Source organism: Apium graveolens, unplaced genomic scaffold (genome assembly GCF_009905375.1).
Source record: "Apium graveolens cultivar Ventura unplaced genomic scaffold, ASM990537v1 ctg8786, whole genome shotgun sequence".
NCBI classification, from domain to species: Eukaryota; Viridiplantae; Streptophyta; class Magnoliopsida; order Apiales; family Apiaceae; genus Apium; species Apium graveolens.
In genome coordinates, this window is record NW_027421470.1 from 31,862 (window position 1) to 47,491 (window position 15,630).

At 37.3% G+C, this 15,630-nt stretch overlaps 1 protein-coding gene across 1 annotated transcript; it reads right to left on the minus strand.

The window, feature by feature from the left end:
• Positions 1–1,111: 1,111 nt before the first annotated feature.
• LOC141705337 (secreted RxLR effector protein 161-like) lies at positions 1,112–1,864 on the minus strand. The gene has a single exon (XM_074508338.1). It carries the CDS (start codon positions 1,862–1,864, stop codon positions 1,112–1,114), a length of 753 nt encoding a protein of 250 aa, XP_074364439.1.
• Between the last annotated feature and the right edge of the window lie 13,766 nt (positions 1,865–15,630).

Here is a 15,630-nt window from a genome sequence, read left to right on the forward strand (position 1 = left end):
CAAACCACAACTACAAAGAAGTTCTCGTAGTATTTACCCTCCACTCTTTCAAGTAAATATTTAATTAAATACATATATAGTTTGAATTGCCAAAATACCTTAAGCAAATGATTAATTTCTCAACGAATTTAATTAATCCAAACATATTCACAATGTATGTAAACCAGGTTTCAAATTTTGCGTTCATTTAATATTTCAAACAAAAGTTGTAAAATCTACAGGTAACAAATGAAGAGGCAAAAGTAACATAAAGATAAACTTGGATGCAACTAAATAAATAGTAAATTCTTCCCCTGTTATAAGATAGATACAAGAACAAACAGGCTGGAGAATGGTGGAAGAGAAGAGAATACTAATCCACAACTACAAAGCAGTTAAAATGACATTCTACTCTCTAATTTTGCTTATAAAACATTTAATAGAAGACTTACACAGCTAAACTGCCGTATGGGCTTTGTTGAAAACGTAGATGGGCTTTACACAAAAAATATTTCAATAATATTTTTACACCAGCACAATAATAACAGATTACTTTTATTTCTTAATAATAGAAATACAACTTATACATATATATAAGTATTTACACACACTGCAATCTTTTTCCTCTCACAAGAGTTTCAGCTCTTTTCTTTCTCTCTGTGAACCTCACTATTGGTGTTGTATACAAGAATGCAGGAATGCCTTATTTATAGGCTCTGAGATGATGACCTAATTGCTTAAGTAATATTGTTGCTGACCTAATTGCTTACATAGACATACATTTAATACAAGCATATCAAATTTCAATATCTAGGTTCCTGCATCTGTGTTTTGTGCAATCTTCAACTCAGCCTACCTTATTTGCAGGGCTTCATTTAAGATCTTACAGATGACAAGCAGCTTCCATCCTTCTAGACAATATGAATAGTTTGACATCTTGCTGGACTCTTCCTCATTCAACTCTTATCCTGAAAATATATAGTTGTGCTGCTGTAATTACATTTCACGTACTCTTCCTTATTATCTGGTACACACAGCTGGATACTTATTTAATAGCTGACTTTTTATTTTGCAAATTCTAGATGCCAGCTTTTACTTATACATATGAGGGTTTGAATTCTAACACTCCCCCTCAAACCCGATTCTGCATTCTGAGTTTCTTTTTCATTTTCAGAAATATCTCTGGCTTCAATGGCTTTGTGAAAATATCGGCTAAATTTTCTTCTGTTCTGCAGTGCACCAATTCCACAATTTTATCGTTTACCTTTTCTCGAAGAAAATGATATTTAATATTAATGTGCTTGCTTCGACTGTGGGATACTGGATTTTTCGCGAGTGAAATAGCGGATTTATTATCCACATAAATAGTAACCGGATCAACCTTTGCAAGATTTAACTCGCCCAATATGTAGCCTAGCCACATAGCTTGACATGCGCATGCTGCTGCTGCCATATACTCCGCCTCACATGTTGAGAGAGCAACTGTTTGTTGCTTCTTTGATGACCATGAAAATATTGCTGAACCAATATGAAAAGCATAACCTGAAGTGCTTTTCCCGTCATCCAAATCTCCACCATAATCACTGTCTGAGTAGCCAACTAATTTTGAATCTTGAGAATGAGTGTAAAATAAACCATGATCAAGTGTACCTTTAATGTATCTCAAAATTCTTTTAGCTGCCATGAAGTGATCTTGCTTCGGCTTCTCCATGTATCTACTAACCAGTCCAACCGCATACATGATATCCGGACGAGTAAAAGTTAGGTACCTCAGACTTCCGACCAAACTTTTAAACAATGTCGGATTTACCGACTCCCTCGTTGAATCAATTCTGAGCTTTATGCTTGCTTCTGCTGGTGTGCTCACCGGCTTGCATTCCTCCATTTTGAACTTCTTTAAAATTTGCTCCGCATATTTTTTCTAAGACATAAAAATCCCATCTTTCTTTTGCTTCACCTCGACTCCAAGAAAGTATGACATTTGACCAATATCTGTCATCTCAAATTCGTTAGTCATAACTTTCTTAAAATCATCAAACATACCAGGGTTGTTTCCTGTAAAGATGATGTCATCCACGTATAAGCACACGATCATAATATCTCCCCCTGAATTTGTCTTTGTATAGAGGGCATGCTCGTATGGACTCTTCACGAAACCTTTTTTCTGAAAATATTCATCAACCCTTGTATTCCATGCTCGCGGAGCTTGCTTCAAACCATATAATGCTTTTCTCAGCCGATAGACTTTATCTTCCTTGCCTTTATGAACATATCCGGGAGGCTGCTCAATATAGACTTCTTCTTCAAGATAACCATTCAGAAATGCCGACTTCACGTCCATCTGAAAAATCTTCCATTGATTTTGAGCTGCAATTGCTGTAAGCAGTCTTATGGTATCAACTCTTGCAACTGGAGCAAATACCTCATCATAGTCAATGCCATATCGCTGCTTGTAGCCTTTAGCCACTAGCCTCGCCTTGTGCTTTTCCACTTCACCATCCTGATTTGTCTTTGTCTTGTAGACCCACTTGACACCAATTGCTTTGTGTCCTTCTGGAAGATCTGTGAGCTCCCATGTATCATTTTTCTTGATTGCGCCAATTTCTTCATCCATGGCTTTATTCCATTTGCTTTCTTCAGAAGCTTCCTCAAATGTAACTGGATCACACTCAGCCATTAAGCAAAACAATGAATAATCAAAGGTAGTTTGTACCGGACTTGTTGCTTCATATATATTATCCAAACTTCGCATTTTCCTTGGCGCTCCCCCTGAACTGCTGCTTCCTCCCGTGGATGGTGTTGATCCAAAAGTTTGTTGATTTGGACTTGGTGGAGGAGTTTGATCATCGTCTCCGTCATCTTCAATGTTCCGGTTATCACCGTCATCGTCATCACCATTGAAAAATAAACCAGCAACTTTTCTTTCATCCTCGCTCCATCTCCAGTAATCTGATTCATCGAACTCGACATCTCGAGAAATGATTAATTTCTCGAGAAAAGGAAATTTGAAAGTGGACCTGCAAAGTCAGAATCAGGAATAGCAAGTCAAAAGTTTCAGCGTTGGTTCGGCAGAAATAAGAATAAAAAGTTTAAAGGGCAGAACTTTCTCCAAGTTAAGCCCGGTACAACATCAGTTAACTCTGCCCCGACGAGGATGAGTAAGCCAGTAGTTGATTGTAAGACATGTGGGAAAAAGCACAGTGGACAGTGCCGAGAGAATGTTAATTGTTTTAAGTGTGGACAAAAAGGTCACTATTCCAAGGAGTGTAAGTCTGAGATTCAAGGAGTTACTTATTTTAGCTGTGGCAAAGTGGGACACATAGCTAGGAATTGCAAGTCAGTGACCCAAGGTAATGCGGGAAGGAGTGTGTCTCAAGGACCAGCAACCAGTACTGCGAGAGCTAGGACTTTCAAGATGACCCAGAAGTCTCCAGTTCATGATTCTGATGTGGTTGCAGGTACGCTTACTCTAAATTCCGTACCTGTTAACGTTTTGTTTGATTCGGGAGCGTCCAGATCTTTTATATCCGTGAATTGTGTGAGTAAAATGCAATTGATGCTAGAAGATTTAGATGAACCCTTAACTATAGAAGTGGCTAATAAGGATAAAGTACTTGTAAAACAATTTTGTCCTAGTTGTTCCTTAGAGATTTTGGGGTATATGTTCCCTGTTGATTTAATACCCTTCGAGTTGGGAGACTTTGATGTTATTCTAGGTATGGATTGGTTGTCTCGATATAGGGCAAATATTGATTGTAAGAAAAAGAGAGTTGTTCTGTACACCTCAGATAATAGAAGGATCAGTTACCAAGGGCAGAGGCAAGATAGGAAGTTTCTCTCAGTAATGTTAGTGTAGGTGCCCTAGAGGCAATACATTATTCTTTTATCTTTATGTCAGTTGATCATTCAATAAATGTATTTATTATGACCTTAATTACTGCGATATTTTGTTAGCATAATAAATGTCCTTAGAATCATGATACAAATTGTATAGTTTAAGTACATGACTTGAACTTGAGATTATATAATATATCATATTCTTAAAGGTCCCTAGTCGAGTATTATTATATAGGACAATAATAATACATAGATAGACTAGTATGTTGTTTGACAAGATAACCAGATCTCATTGGTTATAAGTATGGGGATACTGAAGTCAATACATAGGTACATGTGAGAGTACATGGTACTGGACAGACCCACAGTGAGATTCTTCATGTTTAATAAAGTCATAAGAAAGACTCACAGTGATAATGGTGTAACGATCCTTTGACTTGAAATCATTATATTTCTATACGAGGATTAATATACTTTGACTACATTAAAAGTTACTTTTGATCGGGTGATGATAAAAGTGGACATCGGGTATATCATGAGTCGTATGAGAAATATGAATGATAGATAAAGGATTTAACCCTCCTATAATTAGGAGAGATATTATTGGCCTCTTGATTGAGTGAGATTATAAAAGCATGGCCATGCTCAAATAATGATTTGTTTCAATAATCTACTCATGCATCAAGTAAACCCAGATTAAATGTTGAAGAGGATGACTAAATACATGCCTCGAGTTTAATCTATAATATGTATGGTTAAAGGGATTATATTACACGAAAAAACATTAATCACGAAAGGTTTTATCTAATCACGATTTAATTATTGTTTAATTGGGTAACAATGATGTATTACTAGATACCGCTCATTGTTTATAATTTTATTAGAGAATAAAATTATTGCCAATTAAATAATAGCCTATAGGGTCGCACAAATAGAGCACTTAATGGAATAGTTAATTTAAATTATGGATTTAAATTAATTGATGATTATTTGAATTTTATTATAATTAAGTAAGACTTAATTGAGATAATATAAATTCGAATTAAAAGGAATGTTTTTGCCCATAATAATTAAGTATGACTTAGTTATTAATTAAATAATAGAAATTCGTTTTTATTATTTAATCCAATACCTACTAGGGTTGGGCTTTGCTATTATGGGCCTTTTTAATCAGTCATTATAAATAGATAATGAGAGGTTAAAGAGGCTTGAACGTTTTTTTAAGAAAACCCTAGCAGCAAAGAGAGGCAGAGGCAATTCAGATCGTCAAGAAGGAGGCTAGTACATCCATTCCGTAGTCAAGTTCGTGAGACGTTCTTGAAGGTGCTCGTGTGGATACCATAGAGGTGTTTCTCCGAGAGGTAGACACAAAGCGTGATAGCTAGGATCTCCGTTGAGTTCGTAAAAGTTAATCTCTTGAAAGGTATGATTCGTTATCTCCATAATCTGCCCATAATTATACATGGATCCTGTTTTTGGGTTTCGAATTTTTGTTTTATTTACGTTTATCCGCTGCGTTTTATGCCTTCGGAACCCAACAATGGCATCAGAGCTACGTGTATAAGGGGCTGATTTGGTTACGTGTTTACTGTATTTTTACAAGTATGCATGTGTGATGAGTCTGCCATGATAACAGTTATGTTATATGAGTCTGCCATGATAACAGTTATGTTATATGAATGATATGATGAATCTGTTAATGATCTATATGATGATACTAGTATGTTTAAGATCTGCCATAACTCATATGTATGCGATCTCTTAAAATATGTATACTGATACACGTTTTTGGTAACTGGGATATGGATCGTGTGTATACTGATACATGCTTCTGGAATAGTATTCTGATACATGTTTTTCTAGTATTCTGATACTTGATTTTGCAAAAATTTCCGCCATCGGGGGGCTCGCTGCCCCCCCGAACCCCCCCAGCGACCTCACCGCGGAGGTCGAACCGCGTGGTTAGGGTTTCGTTTTTAATTTGTGCTTATGACATATGCTTTACTTATTTATTATTCTTGATTGGATCATGATAAGTGATAAATAGTATGTCATCTTTATATGATCTATCATGTTCTTTAATGGTTACTGAGCATGGTGCATAGTTATGGCCTTAAGACCTTAGTTGTAATGGTTTATTCTTTTGGTTTGTAATAAATACGACTTGCATGTCGTTTTCTATTTGTAGTTGTTTTATCTCGAATGTAACTCGAGTTCTTTTGTAAGTTCATTAGTATAATTCTTAATGTAACATCCTAGAAGGACAAGGGAAAGAGGAGGCATCCTATGGAGGCCAAGGAGACAATGGAAGCAATAGAGAAGACATATGTAATAGTTATTTTTACACCATAGATTGACCTTGATCTTTTCATTAGCCTGAAAAGATCACATAGGATTGGGCCATAACTATTGCACGTTTACTTTACGTACTTTTCATATGATGTATAAATAGTATGTGTAGAGTAGAAAAATGCATGTTTTAATTAGATTAATGATGTATGTATGTATTAGATACATCACCCATGCCATGCCTTTAAACAAGATAAAATCTGTAACGACTTAAGATTTAAAATTAACAAACGATCATGAGATTCTCGTGTTTATGAAACACGGAATAAAATACGAATTTTCTTTATTTCTGACATGGGGCGATTTTGTCAACAACGGGTTCATAGAACTTGTAAGGCTGTGGGTTTTAAGCGAGACCGATGTGACTCCTCCACTACCTGGAAATCAAACCATTGACGAGTATTGATTTGAAGTATTTTATTCAAGGAAAAATTGGGAATCTCTTTATGATGGGATCATGATCGTTCTAAATTAAAATCCCTAAGTAAAAATATTAAGTTTTAATCAGATGCTTTCCAATGAATGAACACTCATTAAATCCTAGATCGATAAGGGGAAGGGCTGTCAGTGGCAGGGGACTCCTATCTATCATGGTGAAATGCGACGAATATAAACGGTTATATTCGGACGTTGTATCATTGGGTCTAACTTAACTGAGTCATCATAATAAGGTGAATATAAACGGTTATATTCAACTATTATGAACTTAGAAGCATAGAGTTTGGTTAAAAATCTATTAGATAGATAAGATCAATTGTTGTTCACCAAATTATCCAAGAATTATATATGATATAATTGACAACTGTTGTCTACCTAAATAATCATGTTTTAAGGATACCAGTGGTTGACTTAGAACATGACGAAATATGGATCTTGGCTCACTAGAAAGATTTATGGGATATACTTTCCGAATTAATAGTTAGGGCTATTAATTTGATAAAAAAATAGTGGGAGATATATTACGAATATATCATAATCATATGAACATAAAATTTTAACTCAGACAATCTAATGTTTATTTTGCGCTTTTATTATTGTAGATACTGAGTAATGGCAAACAACACAAACACACTATCCGTACGTTCAGTCCTTGAGAAGGACAAGCTGACAGGAGGAAACAACTTCCTAGACTGGCAGAGGAATTTGAGGATTGTCCTCAGGCAGGAGCGCAAGCTTCATGTCATTGATATTCCTCCTCCAGGCCCCCTTCCTGAGGGTGCTACTGCTGATGAACGAGCAGCACGCACAAAGGATGAGAATGATGCAAATGATGTTGCATGTCTTATGTTGGCAACTATGAGTGCTGAGCTTCAAAGACAACATGTGCATATGGATGCATATACTATCAATGAGCACTTGCAAAGCATGTTTGCAAGCCAAACTCGTCAAGAAAGGTTCAACACGAGTAAGTCACTTTTTAATTGCAAACAAGGGGCGAGTGAACCAGTTGGCCCACATGTTCTGAAGATGATTGGTTACATTGAGTACCTTGAAACTTTGGGTTTCCCGATTGGTCCGGAAACTGGTATTGACCTAATCATGAATTCTTTGAACAACAAATTCACTCAGTTTGTTGTGAACTACAATATGAATGAATTTGACAAAACACCTACTGAATTGTTGCATATGTTGAGAACATATGAGACCAACATGAAGACAGCTGAACCTGCTCCCATACTGATGGTGGGAAATAAAGGTAAGGCCAAAGGGAAGGGAAAATGGAAGGGTAAGAAGAAGATTGGATCTGATTCTACAACCAAGCCAAAGTCAGGTCCCAAACAGGCTTTAAAGCCTAAAGGTGGTGTGGCCAAGGGTGAATGTCACTACTGTAAGAAAGATGGTCACTGGAAGAGAAACTGTCCAATTTACTTGGAGGATCTGAAGAAAAAGAAAGCAGTTCAGATTTCTGGATCAGGTATTTATGTTATAGAAGTCAATTTGTCTATTTCTACATCCTGGGTATTTGATACTGGATGTGCTTCTCACATTTGTATAAATGTGCAGGGCCTGCAGAGAAGTAGAACTCTGGCTAAGGGAGAAGTGGACCTAAGAGTAGGCAATGGAGCAAAAGTTGCTGCTTTAGCTGTAGGGACTTATTATTTATCTATGCCCTCTGGGCTTGTTTTAGAACTAGAAGACTGTTTTTACGTGCCTGCGATTCGCAGAAACATTATTTCTGTTTCTTGTTTGGACAAGAAAGGTTTTTCGTTTACAATAAAGAACAACAGTTGCTCTTTTGCTTTGAATGATTTAACCTATGGTGTTGCGCGTTTATTTAATGGTTTATATGTTCTTGATTTAGATAACCCTGTCTGTAATATAGAAAACAAACGACTTAAAATAAATGACTCAAATCAAACATACCTCTGGCATTGTCGTCTAGGCCACATAAATGAGAAACGCATATCCAAATTACATAAGGATGGATACTTGGATAAGTTTGATTTTGAATCATACCAAGAATGCGAATCTTGTTTGCTTGGTAAGATGACTAAAGCCCCTTTCACTGGTAAGGGTCAAAGGGCCACTAAACGTCTGGAGCTAATACATAGTGATGTATGTGGCCCAATGCGTGTATTGGCTAGAGGAGGCTACTACTACTTCATAACATTTACTGATGATTTCAGTAGATATGGATATGTATATCTTATGAAGAACAAATCCGATTCTTTTGAAAAATTTAAAGAATACAAGGTTGAAGTAGAGAAGCAAATTGGCGGAGATGCAAGTATTAAGATCTTACGATCCGATCGTGGGGGTGAATACTTAAGCACCGAATTTAGAGAGTATTTGAAAGAGTGTGGTATTGTATCGCAACTCACTCCGCCAGGAACACCTCAATGGAATGGAGTTTCAGAGAGGAGAAATCGCACCTTGTTGGACATGGTGCGATCGATGATGAGTCATGCAGATCTTCCAATTAGTTTCTGGGGTTACGCTCTAGAAACAGCGGCTTTCACACTTAACCGTGTTCCTACTAAGAAGGTTCAAAAGACTCCATATGAGATATGGAAAGAGAAACGGTCAGGCATGAACTTTATGAAAGTTTGGGGATGTAAGGCATTTGTGAAACGTCAAGAATCTGACAAGCTTGGACCTAAATCTGAAGAGTGCATTTTTGTAGGATACCCTAATGAAACAAAGGCGTATTATTTTTATAGTCCTTCTGAGCAGAAAGTGTTTATTGCTCGAGATGCTGTCTTCATGGAAAGAGATTTTGTTTCCAAAAGAAACAGTGGGAGAACTATAGATCTCGATGAAGATCGAGAACCGCAAAATAGCATTGAACCTGAAGTGGAACAAGAGCAGAATAATGATAATGCTCAACAAACACAGGTTGTTCGTAGATCTGGTAGATTTCGCCATGAGCCAGAGAGATATGGATTTCTCATGACTCAGTGTGGTGATTTGATGCTCATAGATGAAGATGAGCCTCTCACATACCAAGATGCTATGAACAGTCCAGACTCTAAGAGATGGCTTGAAGCCATGAAATCCGAGATAGATTCCATGTACGAAAACCAAGTATGGACTTTGGTTGATCCACCTGAAGGGGTAAAACCCATAGGGTGCAAATGGGTTTTTAAGAAGAAAAAGGGCATGGATGGAAATGTTCAGACCTATAAAGCTAGGCTGGTTGCAAAAGGTTTCAAACAAATTCATGGTATTGACTATGATGAAACTTTCTCACCAGTGGCTATGGTCAAGTCTATAAGGATTTTACTTGCCATTGCAGCATTCCATGATTATGAAATCTGGCAAATGGATGTCAAAACAGCCTTCCTTAATGGAAGCCTTGAAGAGGATGTGTACATGACACAACCTGAGGGTTTTGTCGATCCAAGGAATGCTGGCAAGTTATGTAAATTGCGTCGATCCATTTATGGATTGAAGCAATCCTCTAGGAGATGGAATATCCGTTTTGATGAAATAGTCATAGAGTATGGCTTTGTTCAAAACGAAGATGAACCGTGTGTTTACAAGAAGGTTAATGGGAGCTATGTGGCATTCATAGTACTATATGTTGATGATATACTACTAATGGGGAATGACATACCTTCTCTAAAGGCTGTTAAGACATGGTTAGGGAGCAATTTCTCCATTAAAGACTTAGGAGAGGCATCCTACATTCTAGGAATGAGGATCTATAGAGAAAGATCTAGAAGGATGATCGGTCTAAGTCAGAGCACATACATTGATAAGGTTTTGCATCGTTTTGGAATGCAAAATGCAAAAAGGGGATATGTCCCTGTGTCTCAAGGGATAACGATCTCTAAGGACCAATGTCCGAAATCATTGGATGAGAAGGACCACATGAATAAAGTTCCATATGCTTCAGCAATTGGATCTATCATGTATGCAATGGTATGTACTCGCCCAGATGTCTCGTATGCTTTGAGCATGACGAGCAGATACCAGTCTAATCCGGGTGAAGGTCACTGGACGGCAGTTAAGAATATTCTTAAGTACCTGAAAAGAACTAAAGATTCATTCTTGGTGTATGGAGGAGAAGAGAAACTCGTTGTAAAAGGTTACACCGATGCAAGTTTCCAAACAGACAGAGATGATACTGTATCACAGTCTGGTTTTGTGTTTTGTCTAAACGGAGGTGCTGTAAGCTGGAAGAGTTCAAAGCAAGAAACAGTAGCTGATTCTACAATGGAGGCTGAGTACATTGCAGCTTGTGAAGCAGCTAAGGAGGCCGTTTGGATTCGAAAGTTCATTTCTGTTTTGGGAGTGGTTCCATCGATCGCAGATCCCATTGATCTATACTGCGATAATAATGGAGCCATTGCACAGGCTAAAGAACCTAGATCACACTCCCGGGCTAAACATATACTCAGGAGATTTCACCTTATTCGAGAGATTAATGAAAGGGGTGATATACACATATGTAAAGTGCACACAAATGATAACATTGCAGACCCACTGACCAAAGGCTTGTCGCAGCAGAAGCACGATGGTCACACTAGTTCCATGGGTATTAGATATATGGGTGATTGGCTCTAGTGCAAGTGGGAGATTGTTAGTGTAGGTGCCCTAGAGGCAATACATTATTCTTTTATCTTTATGTCAGTTGATCATTCAATAAATGTATTTATTATGACCTTAATTACTGCGATATTTTGTTAGCATAATAAATGTCCTTAGAATCATGATACAAATTGTATAGTTTAAGTACATGACTTGAACTTGAGATTATATAATATATCATATTCTTAAAGGTCCCTAGTCGAGTATTATTATATAGGACAATAATAATACATAGATAGACTAGTATGTTGTTTGACAAGATAACCAGATCTCATTGGTTATAAGTATGGGGATACTGAAGTCAATACATAGGTACATGTGAGAGTACATGGTACTGGACAGACCCACAGTGAGATTCTTCATGTTTAATAAAGTCATAAGAAAGACTCACAGTGATAATGGTGTAACGATCCTTTGACTTGAAATCATTATATTTCTATACGAGGATTAATATACTTTGACTACATTAAAAGTTACTTTTGATCGGGTGATGATAAAAGTGGACATCGGGTATATCATGAGTCGTATGAGAAATATGAATGATAGATAAAGGATTTAACCCTCCTATAATTAGGAGAGATATTATTGGCCTCTTGATTGAGTGAGATTATAAAAGCATGGCCATGCTCAAATAATGATTTGTTTCAATAATCTACTCATGCATCAAGTAAACCCAGATTAAATGTTGAAGAGGATGACTAAATACATGCCTCGAGTTTAATCTATAATATGTATGGTTAAAGGGATTATATTACACGAAAAAAACATTAATCACGAAAGGTTTTATCTAATCACGATTTAATTATTGTTTAATTGGGTAACAATGATGTATTACTAGATACCGCTCATTGTTTATAATTTTATTAGAGAATAAAATTATTGCCAATTAAATAATAGCCTATAGGGTCGCACAAATAGAGCACTTAATGGAATAGTTAATTTAAATTATGGATTTAAATTAATTGATGATTATTTGAATTTTATTATAATTAAGTAAGACTTAATTGAGATAATATAAATTCGAATTAAAAGGAATGTTTTTGCCCATAATAATTAAGTATGACTTAGTTATTAATTAAATAATAGAAATTCGTTTTTATTATTTAATCCAATACCTACTAGGGTTGGGCTTTGCTATTATGGGCCTTTTTAATCAGTCATTATAAATAGATAATGAGAGGTTAAAGAGGCTTGAACGTTTTTTAAGAAAACCCTAGCAGCAAAGAGAGGCAGAGGCAATTCAGATCGTCAAGAAGGAGGCTAGTACATCCATTCCGTAGTCAAGTTCGTGAGACGTTCTTGAAGGTGCTCGTGTGGATACCATAGAGGTGTTTCTCCGAGAGGTAGACACAAAGCGTGATAGCTAGGATCTCCGTTGAGTTCGTAAAAGTTAATCTCTTGAAAGGTATGATTCGTTATCTCCATAATCTGCCCATAATTATACATGGATCCTGTTTTTGGGTTTCGAATTTTTGTTTTATTTACGTTTATCCGCTGCGTTTTATGCCTTCGGAACCCAACAAGTAATGCAAGCAAGAAAATTGCTGAGACAAGGATGTGAAGCGTACTTGGCTCATGTATTGGATACGAAGAAAGAGACCCCTATTTTGGATGACATCCCTGTAGTAAGAGAATTCCCTGATGTTTTTCCAGAAGAATTACCAGGATTGCCACCTGATCGTGAGATAGAGTTTTCCATTGATTTGATACCTGGAGCTGAACCAGTTTCTAAGGCTTCATACAGAATGGCCCCGATTGAAATGAAAGAATTGGCTAAACAACTTCAGGAGTTATTGGATAAAGGAGTTATTCGACCCAGTATTTCCCCGTGGGGTGCTCCAATGTTATTTGTGAAGAAAAAGGATGGAAGTATGAGATTGTGTATTGATTACATAGAGCTGAATAAGTTGACGGTAAAGAATAAATATCCTTTGCCGTGGATCGATGATTTGTTTGACCAGCTTAAGGGAGCATGTTACTTTTCAAAGATTGACTTAAGGTCCGGCTACCACCAATTGAAGATAAAGCCCGAGGATATCCCCAAGACTGCATTTCGAACAAGGTATGGCCATTACGAGTTTCTAGTAATGTCGTTTGGATTGACGAATGCGCCAGCAGCTTTCATGGATTTGATGAATAGGGTATACAAGGAGTATCTGGATAAGTTTATTATTGTATTTATTGATGACATCCTCATATACTCGAAGAATCCAGAAGATCACGCGGTGCATCTGCAAATTGCCCTTCAAAAGTTAAGAGAAAAGCAGTTGTATGCTAAGTTTTCTAAGTGTGAGTTTTGGCTGACGGAAGTACAGTTCCTTGGTCACGTAATAAGTAAAGAAGGTATCAAAGTAGACCCGGTAAAGATTGAAGCCGTATCAAAATGGGAGCGACCGAAGACACCAACGGAAATAAGAAGTTTTCTTGGATTAGCAGGATATTATCGAAGGTTTGTGAAAGATTTCTCGAAGATTGCATCCCCACTAACCAAGTTGACCAGGAAGAATGAGAAGTTTGTTTGGACAGAAAAGTGTGAAGAGAGTTTCCAGGAGTTAAAATGAAGATCAGTGACGGCTCCAGTGTTAGCATTGCCAGATGAGACGGGAAACTTTGTAATTTATAGAGATACTTCTCTGAAAGGATTGGGATGTGTGTTAATGCAGCATGACAAAGTGATTGCGTATGCCTCTAGACAACTAAAGCCTCACGAACAAGAATATCCAGTTCATGACCTTGAATTGGCGGCTATAGTATTTGCTTTAAAGTTATGGCGTCACTACTTGTATGGAGAGAAATGCGATATTTACACCGATCATAAGAGCCTGAAGTATATATTCACGCAGAAAGATCTGAACATGAGGCAGAGAAGGTGGTTGGAGTTGATTAAGGACTATGATTGTTCGATTAATTATCACCCAGGTAAAGCCAATGTAGTGGCTGATGCGTTGAGTAGAAAGGAAAGGCTGAATATGATTAAGATTGCGGAAGAGTTGGCACGGGACTTAGAAAGAATGGAAATTGAAGTTCGAGGATCTAACGGAAGTCAAGAGCAACTATATGAAATTACTTTCCAGCCGGCCTTAATGGAAAAGATTAGAAGATGTCAAAAAGGAGTTATGGAGCAAGAGTTGGATACTTTGACAGGAGAAAAGTTGTGTACTCAAAAAGATATTCAAGGTTTATATAGGTTTTCATCCAGAGTATGGATTCCTGATGTAACAGAGTTGAAGAATGAAGTATTGCAGGAAGCACATAACTCTAGGTTTTCTATTCACCCTGGTAGTACCAAGATGTACCAGGATTTGAAGAGAAATTTTTGGTGGCCAGGAATGAAGAAGGATATTGCCAATTGGGTAAGTAAATGTCACGTGTGTTAGACGGTGAAAGCAGAGCATCAACGACCGAGTGGATTGTTACAACCTATGGAGATTCCTCAATGGAAATGGGAAGACATTGCTATGGATTTTGTAGTGGGATTGCCAAAGATGAGAGCAAATCATGATGCTATTTGGGTAATCATTGATAGATTGACTAAGTCGGCGCATTTCCTTTCGATTAATGAGAGGTATTCGTTGGAAAGGCTAGTGAAGTTATACTTGGATGAGATAGTTACCAAACATGGAGTTCCTGTTTCTATAGTATCGGATCGAGACCCTAGATTTAATTCTAGGTTTTGGACTAAATTCCAAGAGTGCTTAGGAACGAAATTAAATATGAGCACCGCCTATCATTCTCAGACGGATGGCCAAAGTGAAAGAACAATTCAGACCATAGAGGATATGTTGAGAGTCTGTGTTCTAGATTTTAAGGGTAATTGGGATGAGCACCTACCTTTGATTGAGTTCTCATATAATAACAGTTACCATGCCAGTATAGGGATGCCACCTTATGAAGCTTTGTATGGACGAAAGTGTAGGTCACCATTGTACTGGGATGAAGTAGGAGAAAAGAAAGTGTTAGGCCCTGAGTTGGTTCAACAGACTAGAGATGCTGTAGTGTTGATTCGAAAAAGATTGGAAGCAGCTCAAGATAGACAAAGAAAATACGCAGATTTGCATAGGAAAGACATGGACTTTGAGATAGGAGCTTTGGTGTTACTAAAAGTATCGCCTTGGAAAGGGTTAGTACGATTTGGTCAGAAGGGTAAACTTAGACCTAGATTCATAGGACCCTTTGAGGTTTTGAAGAAAGTGGGAAGGGTTGCTTACGAGGTAGCGTTACCCCCGCAGTGGCAGCACATTCATAATGTGTTCCACGTGTCTATGTTGAAGCCCTATGTCCCTGATTCGAATCAAGTTATAGAATATGAACCGATTGAGCTTCAACCAGATTTATCCTATGTAGAACAACCGGTTCAAATCCTAGACTGTAAGGAACAAGTCCTTAGGAATAAATCAATTCTAATAGTAAAAGTTTTGTGGAGAAATCCTC